This window comes from Phragmites australis, chromosome 2 (assembly GCF_958298935.1).
Source record: "Phragmites australis chromosome 2, lpPhrAust1.1, whole genome shotgun sequence".
NCBI classification, from domain to species: domain Eukaryota; kingdom Viridiplantae; phylum Streptophyta; class Magnoliopsida; order Poales; family Poaceae; genus Phragmites; species Phragmites australis.
The window spans coordinates 36,552,539-36,570,240 of NC_084922.1; the positions used below are offsets into that span (position 1 = coordinate 36,552,539).

The 17,702-nt window shown below is 44.4% G+C and overlaps 1 protein-coding gene across 1 annotated transcript; it reads left to right on the forward strand.

The window, feature by feature from the left end:
• The first annotated feature begins 1,536 nt into the window (after positions 1-1,536).
• LOC133906444 (F-box/FBD/LRR-repeat protein At3g26920-like) lies at positions 1,537-4,093 on the forward strand. The gene is made up of 3 exons (XM_062348358.1): positions 1,537-2,602; positions 3,576-3,743; positions 3,836-4,093. Exons 1-3 carry the CDS (start codon positions 1,595-1,597, stop codon positions 4,091-4,093), a joined length of 1,434 nt encoding a protein of 477 aa, XP_062204342.1. The 5' UTR covers positions 1,537-1,594.
• Positions 4,094-17,702: the final 13,609 nt, after the last annotated feature.

Sequence of the window (17,702 nt, forward strand, 5' to 3'; positions counted from 1 at the left end):
ACAGTAACTTGCGCGACCACCGTCTGGTTTGAAGAAAATTTTGCATAAGGGCGTGTGCTGGTTTATAACAGGTATGTCAGATGTCGTTGCTTGAGACCTCAGTAACCGGTAAGCTAAACGTATTGGCCTTTTTTTTTCCTCAAGGGGTGCGTAGGGCAAACCACTGACAATGTCACTTGGCAGCTAATGAGTGACGATCAGGGCCGGTCTGGAGAGGGGTCGAGCGGTGCGACTGCCTCGGACCCCTAAAATCCAAATGCCCTGTATGTATATCGGTTCAAAAGTAAACTGAAAAAATTAGATCTGTACGATTTATATTTAATAATGAAGCTCCATTTTTAATCTCGTCTCGGATCACCGAAATATCAAGATCGGGTCTGGTGATGACCTCCGAATACAGAAAGAATACAATATTTGGGTGTTTTTGGTGACCAAAACTTGGAGGGGGAAGGGGCGGCATCGTGGTGACGGTAGTCATGCCACCGACCGTGGGATCGGAGGAGAGCGATGGTAGCGAGCTGCACGAGGACCATGCATGATGAGTTAGGGTAGGCAGGCAAGGGGTCGACGATGGGGAAGAGGCAGCAGGTGATGAAAATGGCCGACAGGAAGCACTGTAGATATCCGTGATGATGATGACGGCACAGCTGCGAGGTGGTTCGTCGGGCTAGGATGGCGCCGGCGGCACGCACAGACCACCAGCCACGGAGAAGATAATGAGTCCCGGATAATAAGCCGAATGAAGGAATGAGTATTGGCACTAAGAAGTTCACCCGTTATGATCCCTTACCATAAACTAGTTTGGTCATTTGGATCAAATTTGGCCTTGCACAGCAAACTCGAATATATTTCATGGAGTAATCAATCATATCCATTGAAAAAAATTTGCGCATCAAGCTTTGTTGCTCAAAAATTATTGTTGTGTAGATATTCTGTAGGGAAGTAAGGGTTGATATGCCCGTCGATTAAATGATGGGAAGATCTGGATTTTTTTTAAAAAATAAACAAACAAAACGGTGAGTGTCAAGTTAACTAACTGGTGAATATTTTTGCTTAATGAAAAAGAGGAAAAAAATTTAGTGCAAACTAGCAAATAAGTGCAAATATGTAAATAGTAAATACCGTTCATACTATCTCTATCCGAAAGCTACGGTTAATCCGATCATCCTACCGGTGAAATGAGTTATTTCACGATATTTTACGACCCTAAGGTTTTTTTTTCTGCAAATCAGCACCAAAGATTTTTCCAATGATAAAATCAAACTTTTCAGCTTCGAATGTTAAATCCTAAGTAAGTTAAATCATAGCATTTCATCTTTTCAAGAAATGAATTCATCACCCGTACCCATCCAGCAAATGATACAAAAATCCACAAAGAAACGATTTGACAATTCGTAGATCCCTGCCACGGCCCACGGACACGGAGGCGCCAGTCAGAAGAGAGAGAAATAGAGGGGAAAGCTACCCGCGTTTCCTTCCCTGAAGAAAAAGGCGCGCTTTTGCACAATCTGGCGGGAAAACTACACCCATCGACAACAAAACCCTCTCCCATTCCTCGCGCTAACAAATCGCAAGCTCATCGCTGAACACTCCCATGGAGCAGACACAACCGGAAGCGAAGAGGGCAAGGCCCCCTTCTCCGCAAGCCCAAGCCGGTGAGCCCGAGGAGGACCGGCTCAGCGCGCTCGACGACGCCACCCTCCACGCCATCCTCGCCCGCCTCCCGCTACGCGACGCCGCAGCCACGACCGCGCTCTCACGCCGCTGGCCCCGCGTCTTCGCCACGCTGCCCCGCCTCAGCCTCACCTGCGCCACCTTCAACCGCCGCGAGACCCTCTACGAGTACAGGGACGGCGACGAGTACTGCGACGACACGAACCGCTGGACCTACGCCATCGACGGCATCCTCGACGGCCGCGCCGCTCCGATCGCCTCCTTTGAGGTCCAGATCGATTTCATGGACGCGTACGACGACTGGTTCTACGACTTGTTCCGCGAGATCTGCCGGAGCGGCGGTCTCCGGGAGCTCTCCATCTGGAACACCAACTCCACCGACTGCTACAAGGTGCCTTCCCCGGTGTACAACTGCCCGACGCTCACCTCGCTGGAGCTCTACTCCTGCAGGCTCCGGGTGCCAGGCAGTCTCCGCGGCCTGCGCGCCGTGCGGTCGCTCCAGCTCCACGAAGTGGTCGCTACGGACGCCGACATCCGGCGAATGATCTCGCGGTGCCGGGACGTGGAGCGGCTGGTGATCAGCGACATCCGCAAGGCTAGGAACATCGTTATACGCGCGTCGAACCTCGAAAAGCTGGAGATTTGCTCGTATCGCCCGCTATGCATCTCGGTAAAGAAGGCGCTGCGCCTTGACTCTGTAAAGCTGAGCCTCTCCTACGGCTGCGCTGAGCTCAATTGGAGCGTCCACGACAATGAGGACACCGATGGAGACCACTCAATTTCCGAGATTGAAGAAATGTTTGGGTTTGAGGGGATGGAGGAGAGGGAGCACGAGCAGACGGACGAGATAGCGAACATGGTGACGTTTCTCGGTGGACTCGGTAGCGCCAAGACACTCTCGTTGAACTTGGAGACTGAATATTCCAAGGTCTGTGTGTGTTTGCTCAATGTTCATGTGTTCTTCTCCGGGGTACTGACACTGCACATATTCGTATCAATTTTTTACGAAATTATTCGTATCATATTCAACAGTTTTAGGTGATTCTTGATGAAATGATCGTAGGCTGCAGCTGCCCTGATAAGATCAGAACAACAGCAAAATATTTATTTGTCCATAATTCATCTCTTAACAAAATTTCTCAATTTGTATTTTGTAGATATGTTGCACTTCATTTCACCGTGTAATGAGTGTAGACAATCCCTTCCAATCAGTGGCGATTGTTGTGCATTCTCATATTAAATCGATAGTTTATAACTCGAGGACACCTTCAGTAGAACAAACTCCCAAGTGATGTTTCTTTTTTGTTGTTGCTATGGAGATATGCTAGATTAAAATCTGCATGTGCTGTGCGGAAGAAAGGAGAAATGACATTTAATGAATGGTTATTTGCATAACATCGTTCAAATGTTTATTTGTGTGCATCCATGAACTAGCTAAATCGATCTTTATAATGTTCATATTCCTGAAAAAAATATTGTTGATGTTAGTAATGGTACCATTTGTCTAGTCTGTACGGATTTGGATTTGATCATGCAGAGAAATCAGATAGGCTTTGTGGTTGTCCCATTATGATTCTAAATCAAATACGTACATCGCAAATACAGGGGGCTTTGCTTTGATGCACACGGATTACAGTTCAAATTGCTTATTCTTCACTTGGTCTTCTAGACAGCTTATCATGATACAAAAACATAATGAACAAAATGTTTAGGTTAGTCAGTTTGTTCTTTTGAAAGAAATTACTAGGCTAAATCTCAATTTACTTTTACGTGATTGCAATTGAGTAATGCTATGATATCACTCCCTGAGAAGACAATCAAACGATATTGATTAATAGCAATCTAGTTTCGTTTTAAGGGAAAAGATGTATAATTTTGTCCTCTTTTTGCATTTTGATTAGGTCTTGAGCAAGGCCAAAAGTACAATGCCGAAGAGGTTGCTCAAGAAATGCCAATTGCTTGGATTGCAGAAGCTTACTCTTACTATGGATCACAATCATGAAGCCGTTGCCACACTAGTTTCATGCCTTTTCAACAGTTCTCCCAACATTAAGGATCTGGAGATCATTGTAAGCACCTAAGTAGATATTTAATTATTGAAGTTCTTTCAACAAAACTCTACTTTGCTGCCTCTAATACGGTTTTGTCTTTGTGCTATTAGGATCCTCTTGATATCCGCTATTCTGACCCCTTAGCTGCAAAGTTTTGGGAGAAGCAGATAAATGCAGAATGTGTTCAGAATCACTTGTCAAGTGTCACCTTCTTCATGTCAATATCGCTCTTCAAAGGTCGCCCTTGCTTGGGCCTTCCTCAGTTTCTAGTGATGAACGCGAGGGTTCTGAAGAGAATGAGCATCAAGTATCATCGGTCCAATGACAAGCCTAAGCATGCAGACTTGCTTGAAACAGTCCGAGAGTGAATAGTCGTCTCAACATTTTCTTACGAAATAGATGGTTTTCTTCTATTTTTAATCACTTAACGCACCTCAAAGCTTGAGCGGAAGTAAAATACTCAGATAGACAAACCGAGATGAAAAGTTTCAAGACAATATGACTCTACAGATTGAATATGAACCATAGGTTTCATTCAAAATCATTCTACGTGTCTTTGTGCCTAAAAGCTCATAACTTTGAAGATGAACAAAACGGAGATGAGATCATCAGACAAGTAAACTCTCCAAGATGATCTAAAGGCAAATGAATTCAAGACACTATCACATATGCATGTGTATGTAATTCTATGTTTCTAGCATCAAGAAGATTAACTTCTCAAAGTGCTGAAATTACAGCTCAAAAAGAAAAACGAAAATCAACACCAAAACAACAAAAACTTACAAACTTGCAAAGGAACCAACAGAAGGAAATTAGAAGTAGAGGAATTCAAGCATATGCAAAAACTTAAACTTCATTACTCAAAGAGTTTAACTCTATTTTAGACAGATTACAAAAATTTCTCTATTAAAACTCTCACCTATTACAAAGCCAAGCACTCCTCTCACTCTCCTCTAAAATCATAATATAAAGCTCTCATATGGATGGCTCAAAAGGATGGTTTCCCAACTAGCCAAACCCCTCTATTTATAGCATAGGAAACTTAACCCCCAAGTTTTCTTGATTGTTCCAAAAATACCCATCTCTTATAGTATATTCCTACCTACCACCGAGGGTATTTTGATCTATTTTCTCCTCCATCCATTAAACGACCGTGGCGCCTTAACAATTTAGCTTCGCCTCGAAGTAAGCTTCACGATGATGCCACGTGCACTCCATCGGCCCACAGTTTTGTGGCTAAACCGGGAAACCGACTCGCACGCTTCTTAAAGCGTGACATCTGCTTGCTTTGAACTTAAGCAATTCTTTCGATATTGACGCGTGTCCTCCATCTTGCGATCTTGACCACCGGCAAGTCTCTCCCGCTCCCGATCCCTCGGGCCGCCTTGTCACTTGCACCAGCATCCTCTTCGTTTGACTTTGTCAACACACCGTCTTTATCTATCTTCATCTCTTGCCTTGCTTGACATCCACGTGTACCGGTAGGATCATCCTTGATCGTCCGGCATCAAGCACCCCGCTTATCCCTAATCACTCATTGTCGAACATCAAGTTGCATCCATCACCTACACATCATGAAACCAGCAAATATGCATCTCCAGAACCATATAACATCATCACATGTTAGTCCAAATCGGAATCAAGATGAAAAAGATCAGACGAAACAAAAAATATGAACATTAGATGGTCCGACGTTCACACCAGTGCAACACCGGACCATCCAGTGAGTACAACTCCACTGGAACTCGGATTGCATTCCTCTCTGAAAAAATTAGTCCGGTGATCACAAAATCCTAACACCAGACAATCCTGTGAACACCTCAACATATGCCTCATAACTGAAAAGCTCTAGTGATACTCTCCGGTGTTCACACGCCTATTACCGGACCATCTAATGAGTACATCTTCACTGGAATTTAGTTTTTCATCCTCTCTGGAAATCTTTGTCCAGTGAAGCCTCCAGTGATCACCCATGCACACACCAGACCATCCGGTGAGGCTACCGCACCAGACTTCTATATCTGCACCCTTCTCTGGAAAAATTAGTTCGGTGCACACTCTCACCCACATTGGACCTTCCAGTGAATGAATTTATCTCTGCCTCTGCGCTAAAAAGCTTCGATGCTCACATCTACCACACACCGGACTATCCGGTGAAGTAAAAAACTCTCACACCGGATTATCCGGTGAGTGCAAACTTCATACACCAAGACACCGATATAAATTCCAATTCTTTTCAATTTTGGTTAGACAAAATCAATAATGCAGTAGATAACCATACATATGCTAACCAACAAAAGCCACATAAACATCAATCACTTATCACACAAGATAAACCAAGACACATCTCAACTTGGTCTCTCAATCTCCCCCCTTGATAAGTGTATTGACAACATCATAAAGAACAAAGAAAAGTTTGAAAATCGCACAAGAAGCTCATCCAAGTGACAAAAACTCGAGAAAGAGAAAGAACATGTTTGAAACGCACTTTCAAGTTCTCATCTAGCAACTGAGATACAGAGAGAAGATTGTATCATAGATGCTCCACCAAAGCCACGTCTTTGATATTAAAACTCTCACTCATCCTTACCATATCTTTGGCTTTTACCCTTCCTTTTCGATCATCCTCAAAAGTGATGTACTCGTGCCGCTTCGTCAGGGCGAGACTGGAGAACCATGATGCATCTTCGGTCATATGGCACGAACAAGCAAAGTCAACAAGCCTTGTTCTCCAGGCCTCCGCTTTCCACCTACATGCGAGAAGAGTAGTAGGTGGATAACTCAGTACTGGGGTTAGTCATAAACTTCTTGGAAATCCAGTACTAGGTCATCCGCCCTGAGGTAGTAAAAGCGGGTGCATTCAAATCACTCCTAGCACTACCACGCTGGGGGCGAGTACCACGTTGAGGAGAGCATGGTCCGCCAAAGCACTGCGACTCAAAGCCTTTTACACATGAACCAAAACCATATTAGTCATGGTAGGATCCACGCCGGGCAACACCTCTAGGCAGAGACTGAAAAGCGCTAGAGACTCGTGAGTGGAAGCGAGAAAAAAGCTCATGTATACCAACAGAGAGGCGGTACATGTCCCAGGTGCTTCACTCCCACTCACGTCACTCATCTCTCCTACGGTGAAAACAAAACCAAACCAAGTGACCCTCTCGCTAGCAGTAGGTGTAGTGGTAGCATCTCTCGGGAACTCGACTGCCGGTCACTCGGGGCTCTCTCATCTTGGGTCGTGGAGCTCTCTTGGGTTGTGATGCAGGCTTCTTCTTTGTGGGTTGTGGAATGGGTTTCTTGATGGTTTGTGGTGTGGTATTGATTTTGGACTTCTCAGCTTCTAGAGTAGCAGGTGTGATGAACACAATCTTACTCTCCCCATTGTAAGCCACCCTCACGAAACCCAACCCAAGAGCAAAACCCGCTTTATCGACACACATCTTGGTCTTGGCCAAGATCAAATTCATTTTGCCTTTGCCTTATGAGCATTTCACCACTAGAGAAAGGAGATACTCATTCTCAACCAAAAATTTCTCAACTTGCCCTCTAACCCAGCTGAGTTTGTCCTGAAAGATAATGTAGGTAGAACAATTTGGCTGCACATCCTTCAAACTCATATCACTCTCCATTCTAGATTCTAATTCCTTAATGTGCTTGGCTTTCAGTTCAACATCCTTTACAAGCAAAGGACAATTCTTACAAGCACCTAAGAAAGTGGACTTAGACTCCTCCTCAAGAGCCTTCTTCTCAGCAGTCTCAAGTCGACTAGAAACTTGAGCATGCAAAGCCTGAAGCTCGGCAAGTTCTGTTGTAACCACCAAACAACTCTCACACTCTTCATCATCACGCCTAGACCTAAGCAATGCAAGCTCAAAAGAAACAGAACTCATACTTAGACCTAAGCTCCTTCAACTCATGCATAGCTTTCTTAAGTAATCTATCTTAGCTAACGAGAGAATCATTCAAGGTATCGATTTGGATGGAAAGCTGATCGTAGGAAGGTAATACCTCGGAGGGATCAAGCTTGGACTCTTTGTCTTTGTTGTCACCTGCCATGAAGCAGAGGCATGTGAGGTCCTTAGCTTTCTTCTTACTCTTCATTTGCGGTTCATCCTCCTCCTCGCTCTCCTCCTCGCTTGAAGAGGTGTCGATGTCGCTGAGAGCTGCCAAGAACGACCTAGAAGCTACCTTGACTGTCTTCTTGGCCATCTTATCGTAGTTCTTCTTGAAGAATGGTTTCTTGTTTTTCTTCTTGTGCTTGTTGTAGTCATAGTCACAGTCTTCCTTCTTCTTGAGTTTTGAGTAGTCTGCCCTGAAGTGGGTAGTGTCACCACACTCAAAGCAGGCATGAGAACTGCCACTCCTCCGGTCTCGACGGTTGTTGTAGAAGCGAGTGAATTTCTTCACGATCAGTGTAAGATCCTCATCATCAAGCATATCCACCTGCTCCTCTATGATAGAGACCAAGGAAGACAAAACAAAACCACCAGATAAAATGTTATCACAAGAAACACCAATACCAGTCCGATTGCCATCGCTAGGTCCGAAAACCAACGCCATATTCTGAGACAAGGGGTTTCCGAGACCAATTCGAGCCGCCTTGGCTATCTCGGTGGACTTAAGGTTACTAAAGAGTTCATCACAAGTTAACGAATCGTAACTTGATGACTCTTCAATGCTCGAGATCTTCACTTTTCATATGCTACGATCTAGAGTATAGAGAAGCTTGATCGCTCTCTCGTGGTCAGAATAGGGCAAAACACCAGTTGATCGAAGATTGCTAACAATTCCATCAAAGCGAGCAAACATGACATCCAAAGACTCTCAAGGGCCTTGCACAAATTCTTTATATTCTTGGTTGTATGTGCTTTGGCGTCTGGCCTTAATCTGATTAGTGCATTCATGAAAGACACTCAAAGTAGTCTAGATCTCCTAGGCAGTACGGAAGTGCTAAACCCTGTCAAACTCATTTTGATTCAGGCTTGTGAACAAAATATTTCTGGTTATGTTATTGGTCTCATACTGTTTAATTTAAAGTTGAGTCGTGCAAGTAGTAGAGATCTCGTAGTTGGAACCAACTATCTTTCAAATTGCACTTTCTTGACTTAAGGGATAAACCTCCATGCGCACATTCCAATACCAAAAATCACTACCATCAAACAGCAGAATTTTTCCACTTCTCTCCATATCACATACGGATCACAAAGCCGGTAAACTCAATATGTGATCAAACTGGCTCGATACCAATTGTAGGATAGAAAATGGTGAGTAGAGGGGGTGAATAGGTGTCTCAACAATTTCTTATGAAATAGATGGCTTCCTCCTATTTTTAATCACCCACCGTACCTCAAAACTTGAGCGGAAGCAAAATACTCAGAGAGACAAACCGAGATGAAAAGTTTCAAGACAATATAACTCCACGGATGAAATATGAATCATAGGTTCTATTCAAAACCATTACATATGTCTTTGTGCTAAAAGATCGTAACTTTGAAAATGAACAAAACGAAGACGAGATCATCGGACAAGTAAACTCTCTAAGATGATGATCTAGAGACAAAAGAATTTAAGACTCCATCACATATGTATGTGTATGTGAATTCTATGCCTCTAGCATCAAGAAGATCAATTTCTCAAGGTGTTGAAATTACAGCTCAAAAAGAAAAACAAAAATCAACAACAAAACACTAAGAACTTGCAAACTTGCAAGGGAGCCAATAGAAAGAAACTAGAATGAGGGGAATTCTAAGTATATGCAAAAACTTAAACTTCATTACTCAAATAGATCAACCCCATTTAAAGCGGATTACAAATATTTATCTCTCAAAACTCCCACCTATTACAAAGGCTAAGCACTCATCTCTCTCTCCTCTAAAACCCTAACACAAAGCTCTCATATGGATGACTCAAAGATGTGGTTTCCCAACTAGTCAAACCCCTCTATTTATAGCCTAGGAAACTTGACCGCTAAGTTTTCTTGATTGTTCCCAAAATATCCTTCTCTTGTAGCACATTTCTACCTACTACTAAGGGTATTTTGGTCTATTTTCTCATCTATCCATCGAACGACCACGACACCTTCATGACTTAGCTTCGTCTCGATGCAAGCTTTGCGATGATGCCACGTGCACTCTATTTTCCCGTGGTTTTGTGGCTAAACCGGGAAACCGACTCGCACGCTTCTTAAGGTGTGACTCGCAGCTGTTTGCTTTGACCTCAAGCAAGTCTTCCGATGTTGACATGTGTCTTCTGTCTTGCAATTTTGACCGTCGGCAAGTCTCTCCCACTTCCGATCCCTCGGGCCGCCTTGTCACTTGCATCGGTATCCCCTTTGCTTGACTTATCAACACGTCGCCTTCATTAATATCCATCTCTTTCCTTGCTTGACATCCACGTGTACCGTTAGGATCATCCTTGACTCCGCTCGGCCTACTTGATCATCCGACACCAAGCACCCCGCTTAGCCTCGATCACTCGCCATCTACCGCCAAGTTGCATCTATCATCTACACACCATGAGACCAGCAAACATGCATCTCCACACCATATAATATCATCACATGTTAGTCCAAATCGAAATCAAGATGAAAAAAATCAGACGAAACAAAAATGTGAACACCGGATGATCCGACGTTCACACTAGTGTAACACCGGACCATCCGGTGAGTACAATTCCACTGGAACCTGGTTTGCATTCCTTTCTGTAAAAATTAGTCCGGTGATCACAAAATCCTAACACCGAACAATCATGTGAACACCTCAACATATGCCTTAGAACTGAAAAGCTTCGGTGATACTCTCTGGTATTCACACACCTACCATCGGACCATCCGGTGAGTATATCTTCATGGTGATCACCCGTGTACATACCAGACCATTCGGTGAGGCTACCTCATTAGACTTCCATATTTGCACCCTTCTTTGGAAAAATTAGTCTGGTGCACACTCTCATCCACACCGGACCTTCCGGTGAATGAATTTATCCCTGTCTCTGCGCTAAAAGCTCCGGTGCTCACATCTACCATACACCAGACTATCTGGTAAGGTAAAAGAACCCTCACACCGGATTATCCGATGAGTGCAAACTTCCTGCATCAAGACAACGATACAAACTCCAATTCTTTTCAATTTTGGTTTAAAAAAATCAAAAATACAATAAATAACTATACATATGTTAACCAATAAAGACTATATAAATATCAATCACTCATCGTATAAGATACAAACTTCAATTCTTTTCAATTTTGGTTAGAAAAATCAACAATGCAATAAATAACTATACATATTTTAACCAACAAAGACTATATAAATATCAATCACTCATCGTATAAGATAAACTAAGACATATCTTAACTTAGTTTTTTAATTTTTTTTCTAATTATTCTAATGGAAGTGCCTAACCCCATCTTAACTTAGTTTCTTACTTTCTTCTGATTATTCTAATGGAAGTGCCTAACTCTAAACCGGCCTCATCAAGCACGTTTAGTTGCTTTAGTTGATTACGGCGCGTGCTTGTTGTTCGTCGCTTTTGGGCCAACTAGTCCATTTCCTTCGAAGGATTTGCACGCAGGCTCCCTTCGCCACGGCCACTCGCACCTGATTCTAGTACCAATCTAGCCTTAAACCATTTACTACTGTTATCGACACTATTGCCTACTACTGTCGTTCGATACCAGCCCGTTCTGTGATACCATCGACATCCACCCTTCCTCTGTCTTTTTTGAGGGGAACCATGAGATTTATAGATTAAGGAGAACTATTGCACTCCAGAACAACTAGTTGGGCAATACAAGAGGGCACTTGCCTCAACCAGACAGCCGAATGTACATTCCTTGTAGCCAACTGAGCTAAGACATACGCCGCTGAATTTCGCTCACGATTTACCTGAACGAACTGCACCTCTTGAAGCAAATGTACCAGTTCTTTGCCTTCTCTGATCTGGAACGCAATCTCAGACCTGTCCTCCATCGTGCTTTTAAAAGCTTTGACCACTCTTGAGCAGTCGGATTCTAGCAAAACCGGTAGATGAACCCATTGAGACGCAAGCCTCAACCCTTCAACACAGGCTCGAGCTTCCGCTTCGACAGGACCCGAACAGTGGAACAGGACATGCCAAGCAGAAAAACAGACCGTACCTGTATGATCTCTAGCCAGCATACCAATCCCAGCCTCCCCAGTTTGCTCAATATACGCGCCATCAACATTTACTTTTACCCATCCATGCTTTGGGGGTATCCATGCGTTCCTAGAGAAGGCCACCAAAGGTTTGTGCATCAGAAGAAGATTTCCCCCTGAAATCCAAGCTAAACCTTTACCTTTCACATCCTGGGAGACGTTATATTGGCTGATATTCATTAGAGATTCCCGATACGACAGCAGGGAACGGACTGAACTATAAACTGAAGTAGGACCAGAGTTATGCACAATATTGTTGTGAACTGTCCAAGCTTTCCAGAATAAAAGTCTGAGCAGATCACGTTGTTCAACCGACACATTTTGGAGGAGTAAAAGAAGCCAATCAGGGCCCGAGGAGTTGAACAGCTCTTCATCCGGCAATGGCCAAAGCCCCCTCAAAGCCTGCCGGAGTGCATGCGCCCTAGGACAACGGACAACAGCATGGTGACTATCTTCAATTGCAGTACCACATAGATTACAGATACTATCCACTTCTAACCTTCTTTTATATTTGTTCTGCTTCGTTGGAAGGGCATCTCGAGAGAGTTTCCAAGCAAAAATTTTGATTTTCTGTGGTAAGTGGCCGGACCAGACATGGTGCCACAACTTTCGATCACCAGCAACTGCAGAAGTGGAACTCCCAGCCATGGAGGCCGCATTGCGTAGCTGTAGGCCCAGATTATAAGCACTGCGAACTGTGAAAATACCCGTTCTTTCCATATGCCAAGCAATGAAATCTTCATATCGCCTTTGTGGGAGAATAATTTTTGAGATAGCCTCAATATCAGCCGGGTTAAAATATGCAGTAAGGCGGTCCTTATCCCAGTCTGTTCCATTTGAATCCATCAGCTCGGAAACCCAGTGAAGTCTGCATCTCCGTCTTGTTGTTGTGACCCGAAGAGTATATTTCCTTGGGATCCAGGGGTCACGCCATATTCGAACCTGAGATCCAGAACCAATGCGCCATATGACTCCTTTTTTCAGTAATTCAAGTCCATGAATAACAGCCTGCCAAGTACTTGAAGCATTTGATCTGAAGGCTGTGTCGATTAAGGAGCCTCGAGGATAATACTTGGCCTTTAGAAGTCTTGCACACAAGCTGTCCGGAAAGTGAATAAGATGCCATGCCTGTCTTGCAAGCAGAGCTTGATTAATCAATCTTAGGTCTTTGAAACCAAGTCCACCACAACACTTCTTCTGAATCATACGATCCCATGCTACCCATGGCAATTTCCTACGGCCATTTTGTGTCCCCCACCAGAAGTTTCGGACTACACATGTTAACTCATCACAAAGACCTTCTGGGATATGGAACACAGACATGATGTAAGTTGGTAGGGCTTGTGCTACTGATTTGATCAAAACCTCCTTTGCTCCACTTGACATGCACTTCTCGGAATAGTCATTGAGTCTCTTATCAAGACATTGTTTGATAGATTGAAATGTAACCTTTTTCATGCGCCCTGAAGGAGTGGGAAGGCCTAAATATTTTGCTTCAAAAGAAGATATCTGCACCTTTAAGATTTGTTTAACCTGTTCCTGAAGCACCGTATCACCGTGTTGATTAAACATGATAGAACATTTGGTCGGATTAACCAACTGACCAGTGCACCTAACAAAGGTGTCTAGCACTTGCTTCACCATCAAAGCTTGTTCTGAGTTAGCTTTGAAGAATAAAAGAGTGTCATCCGCAAATAAAAGGTGAGAAATACCCGGCGCACCGCGACATATTTGAAGCTCCTGTAAGGCTCTCTCTTGGATTTTCTTATGCAGAATAGTAGTTAACCCATCAGCCACGAAGAGGAATAAAAACGGAGACAGAGGATCACCCTGGCGTAGACCACGGGTTGGAGTAAAGGATGCCGTCGGCACCCCATTGAAGTGAACTGTGTAACGAACTGAGGAAATGCATGACATTACCCTCTGAACCCATTGACCTTGAAAGCCCAGCTTCAACAACACTTTTTCTAAAAAACTCCAATCCACACGATCATAAGCTTTGGATAGATCCAACTTGTAAGCACAAAACTGACTTCTTTCATCTCGGGTAGTATGAATTGTATGTATGCATTCAAAAGCAATAAGGGCATTGTCTGTAATCAAGCGACCCGGAATAAAGGCACTCTGATTTTGGGAAATAATGTCCTGCAACAACGGCCTAAGTCGATTGACTATGCATTTAGAAACCACCTTATAAATAACATTGCATAAACTTATCGGCCGGAAATCCTTCAAGCTCTCTGGAAACACCACCTTTGGTATTAGCACAATGGCCGTATCATTAACACCCGGAGGCATGACTCCAGTGTGGAAGAAATCTTTGACCGAATTAACAATATCATCCTTCATGATCTCCCAGTTAGTTTGGAAGAAACGAGCAGGGAACCCATCAGGGCCCGGGGCCTTAATTGGTCCGATTTGGAATAGAGCATCACTAATTTCTTCATTGGAGTAAGGTTTAGCTAAGGACAAATTCATATCCTCTGTTACCTTTGATTGAAACAGGGCGATCAGCTCCTCAGGTTGAACGCTCTCATCCCGAGTAAACAGCTCACAAAAATATTTTTGTGTCATGTTTCTCATTTCAGATTGATCTTCACACTAGGAGCCATCATCTTTCTTCAACTTCCTTATTCTATTTTTTCTTGAACGCCAAAGAGCTTTCCTGTGAAAATAATGTGTGTTTCGATCACCTTCTTTCAACCATGAAATTCTTGAACGCTGCTTCCACATCATTTCCTCTCTATAGAGTAGCTCATCTAGTTTGAAAATTGTATCTCGAATGCTATCTCGGTTGCCCACCGGGTCTGCTCTTTCCAAATGAGCTAGCTGAACTTTCAATTGAGCAATCTGTTTTGTGACGTGACCAAAATTGACACGACTCCAGTTGCGCAAAGCACCCATCATTGATTTCAGATTCTGTGCCAACACACCTAGATCAGTACCTGGGTTTCGGCGCTCCCAGGAATGCTCCACCTCCGTTGCCAGAGAAGTAGACCGTTCCCACATAATTTCGTACCGAAATATTCTAGAGTGGTGAGAAGTATTTTGCTCTTGTTTCATCCGTACTAGCAGCGGCTTGTGATCAGAACGGGATGAAACCAAATGCTGAACTCTCGCTTCTGGAAACAAATTAATCCAACCTGTATCTGCAACACACCTATCAACACGCACTCTTACATTCCTCCGTCCCGGTTGATTATTATTACATGTCCATGGAATCCCAACAAAACCCAGATCATGCAAATCACAGTGACTCAAGACCTCTCTGAAATTCGTCATCTGACGCTCCGCCCGAGGAGTTTCAGAGAATGTTCATATTGCCACATCGCTTCATTGAAATCTCCAATCACCATCCATGGTTCCGGCCCGACCCCCCTAAGTCTTCTCACCAGGTCCCACATATGTTTGCGGTTCTCTACTCTTGGCTCACCATAGACAAAGGTAGCCCGCCACCAAACCTGAGTAGGGTCCTCACGAATCATGACGTCAATGTATCTTTCCCCTAACGTCAGCAGATTGACAGAAATGCTCTCATCCCAAAATAAAGCCAGACCACCACTAAGACCATTGCTGCTGACAGCTAAACAATTATGCAGGTCCAACCTCCACTTTAAATTCTTAACACGACTTTCACTCATCCTCGTCTCCGAAAGGAAGACGACCTTGGGGTTTTGGGACCTAACAAGGCCCAACAGCTCCTGAACTGTCCGGGGATTCCCCACCCCCCGGCAGTTCCAACATAGGAGATTCATTGCTCCTGACGGGGCTCATCATGAGGCCCCGTCAGTTCCTCGGTTTGATGAGCCCTGTCAGTTCCTCGGTTTGACCCATCAGTGCTTCTGTGTTCAGAATTACCAACCTCTTCTTGTTTTGATTACTAACATGTACTCCCTGTTCAGCCTCCATTTTCCTCTTTCCCCCTTCCTGAGCATGTAGAGGAGGGTTGCCTGTACCGAGTTGTCTCACTATTTTCTTATATGTTCTTACAAAGTGTTTTTCCTTTCCCAAATTCAGAGTGTTATTTTGGTTCAGGTAAACGCTTTGCTCCTTCAGGTGCAGGGTATTAACAGCATTGTCCCCTGGGCCAAAATTCTCTACCTCCATTGGTTCCACCTGCACATTATCATTTGACATAATGAGACTTGTCTTGTTTTGTTCCCTCTTTGCCACCCATGTTTTATTATCCCTGACATTTGGACCCACATTTTTACAGATTGGTTCGTTTGCTTTGTCCTCTTCGCACAAACCAGCCGAAGATTTATGCTCCGACTCCTGTACTGAGCCACCTGTGCCATTAATCCTCCCATCGTCATCTCTCTCCAAAGGCCAAGATCTTCCTGAAATAGTATGCTCTGTCCCCACCTTGGGTTGGAATGAATGAATTCCCGTTGTCCCATTAGAGTGCTTATTTACCTCATTCCTACGCCAAACACCATCAGCCTTGCTCCTAATATTATCACCCTTTTGACCCCAAGTTCTCCCGCCTTCAGTCCAGCCCGACCTTCCATCACTGCTCGTCGGCATTGGAGCACTTTGTCGACTGAAACTTTCAGGAGGTCGCCGGTGAGCAGGTGAAACACGCAGTTCATTGCTGTAGAGCTTTTCTTTGTTCTTCCAATCTTGCAGTTCGCAATCACGGTCAATGTGGCCGAGGATTCCGCACCCATGACAAAAATTTGGAAGGAAATCGTACATGAGGGGGCACCAGATGCTTCTGCTCTCTCCCGCATCCTCTCCTTCAACCACCATCGTAACACCTCGAAGCAGGGGAACTCGGACATCTATCCGAACCTTGATTCTAAGGAAGCGCCCAACCGCCAATTGCATCCGCGTCCACCTCCAAGGTTTTCCTCACATGATCTCCGATCTGCTGGCCCGTGACCTTGTTCATCATTCCAAGCGGCAAACCTTTCACTCGGATCCACACCGGAATCGACGTGAACTCGAAATCCTCCACCCTCTTCGATCCCTGATAATTGGTGACCACAAGAAGATCAGATCTGAACTCCCACGATCCATCCTCAAGGGCACGCCTGAATCCCCCAACACTTGGAAAAGTGAAAAGGAAAATATTGTCACCCAAATCCTTGCATAATAAATCCTTCCCTGGACACCAGGCTCCGCTTAGAGCTTGAGCTATCCCGTCTGCAAAACCTGGTTTGCCTGCATATAGCTTACCCACCACCTGGAAGACCGCGGCCTTCTTGCTCCCTTCTGGCATCTTCCCCACCCGAATCTCCTGCCGTTCTGCTTCAGAGAGACGGAGGTTGCCCAAAAGACCATTGAGGCTTGACTCCCCATCCATTCTTGACTTCTCCTCCAAAGGGAAATCACAGGGAAAAACCGCGCTTCAAAGATAGATCTCGATAAAGAAGAAACTCTTAGAGACTTCGAACAGATTACTCAGCTCTTCCACCTCTATGTACTTTTTTATTTTCTTTTTTCCAGCTTTTGTTTTTTCTTGTTTTTTTCCTTCTTTTTTATTTTTCCGGTCCATTGTACCCCCGGTGCCGCCGTGGAAGGCGGCGAGGACAGCGGAAGCTCAGCCTGATGAGGTCACGCCGAATAGAGAGCTAGGCGGGCATTAGAAAAGCGAGAAGCGAGGAGAACGATGAAAAAGGGGAAAGACGAAAATGACCGGCTCTGAGTCGCTTGGGAACCGCCCAGTCGCCAGACACAAATCGTGAAACGGAACTCCGCTCACGCACGTTGATTTCACCCTTCCCTTCCCTTCCCTTCCTCTGTCTAAAGCCCTAATCCCATGAAACCCAACTACAGTGACTTTTGGGTCATCATGCGG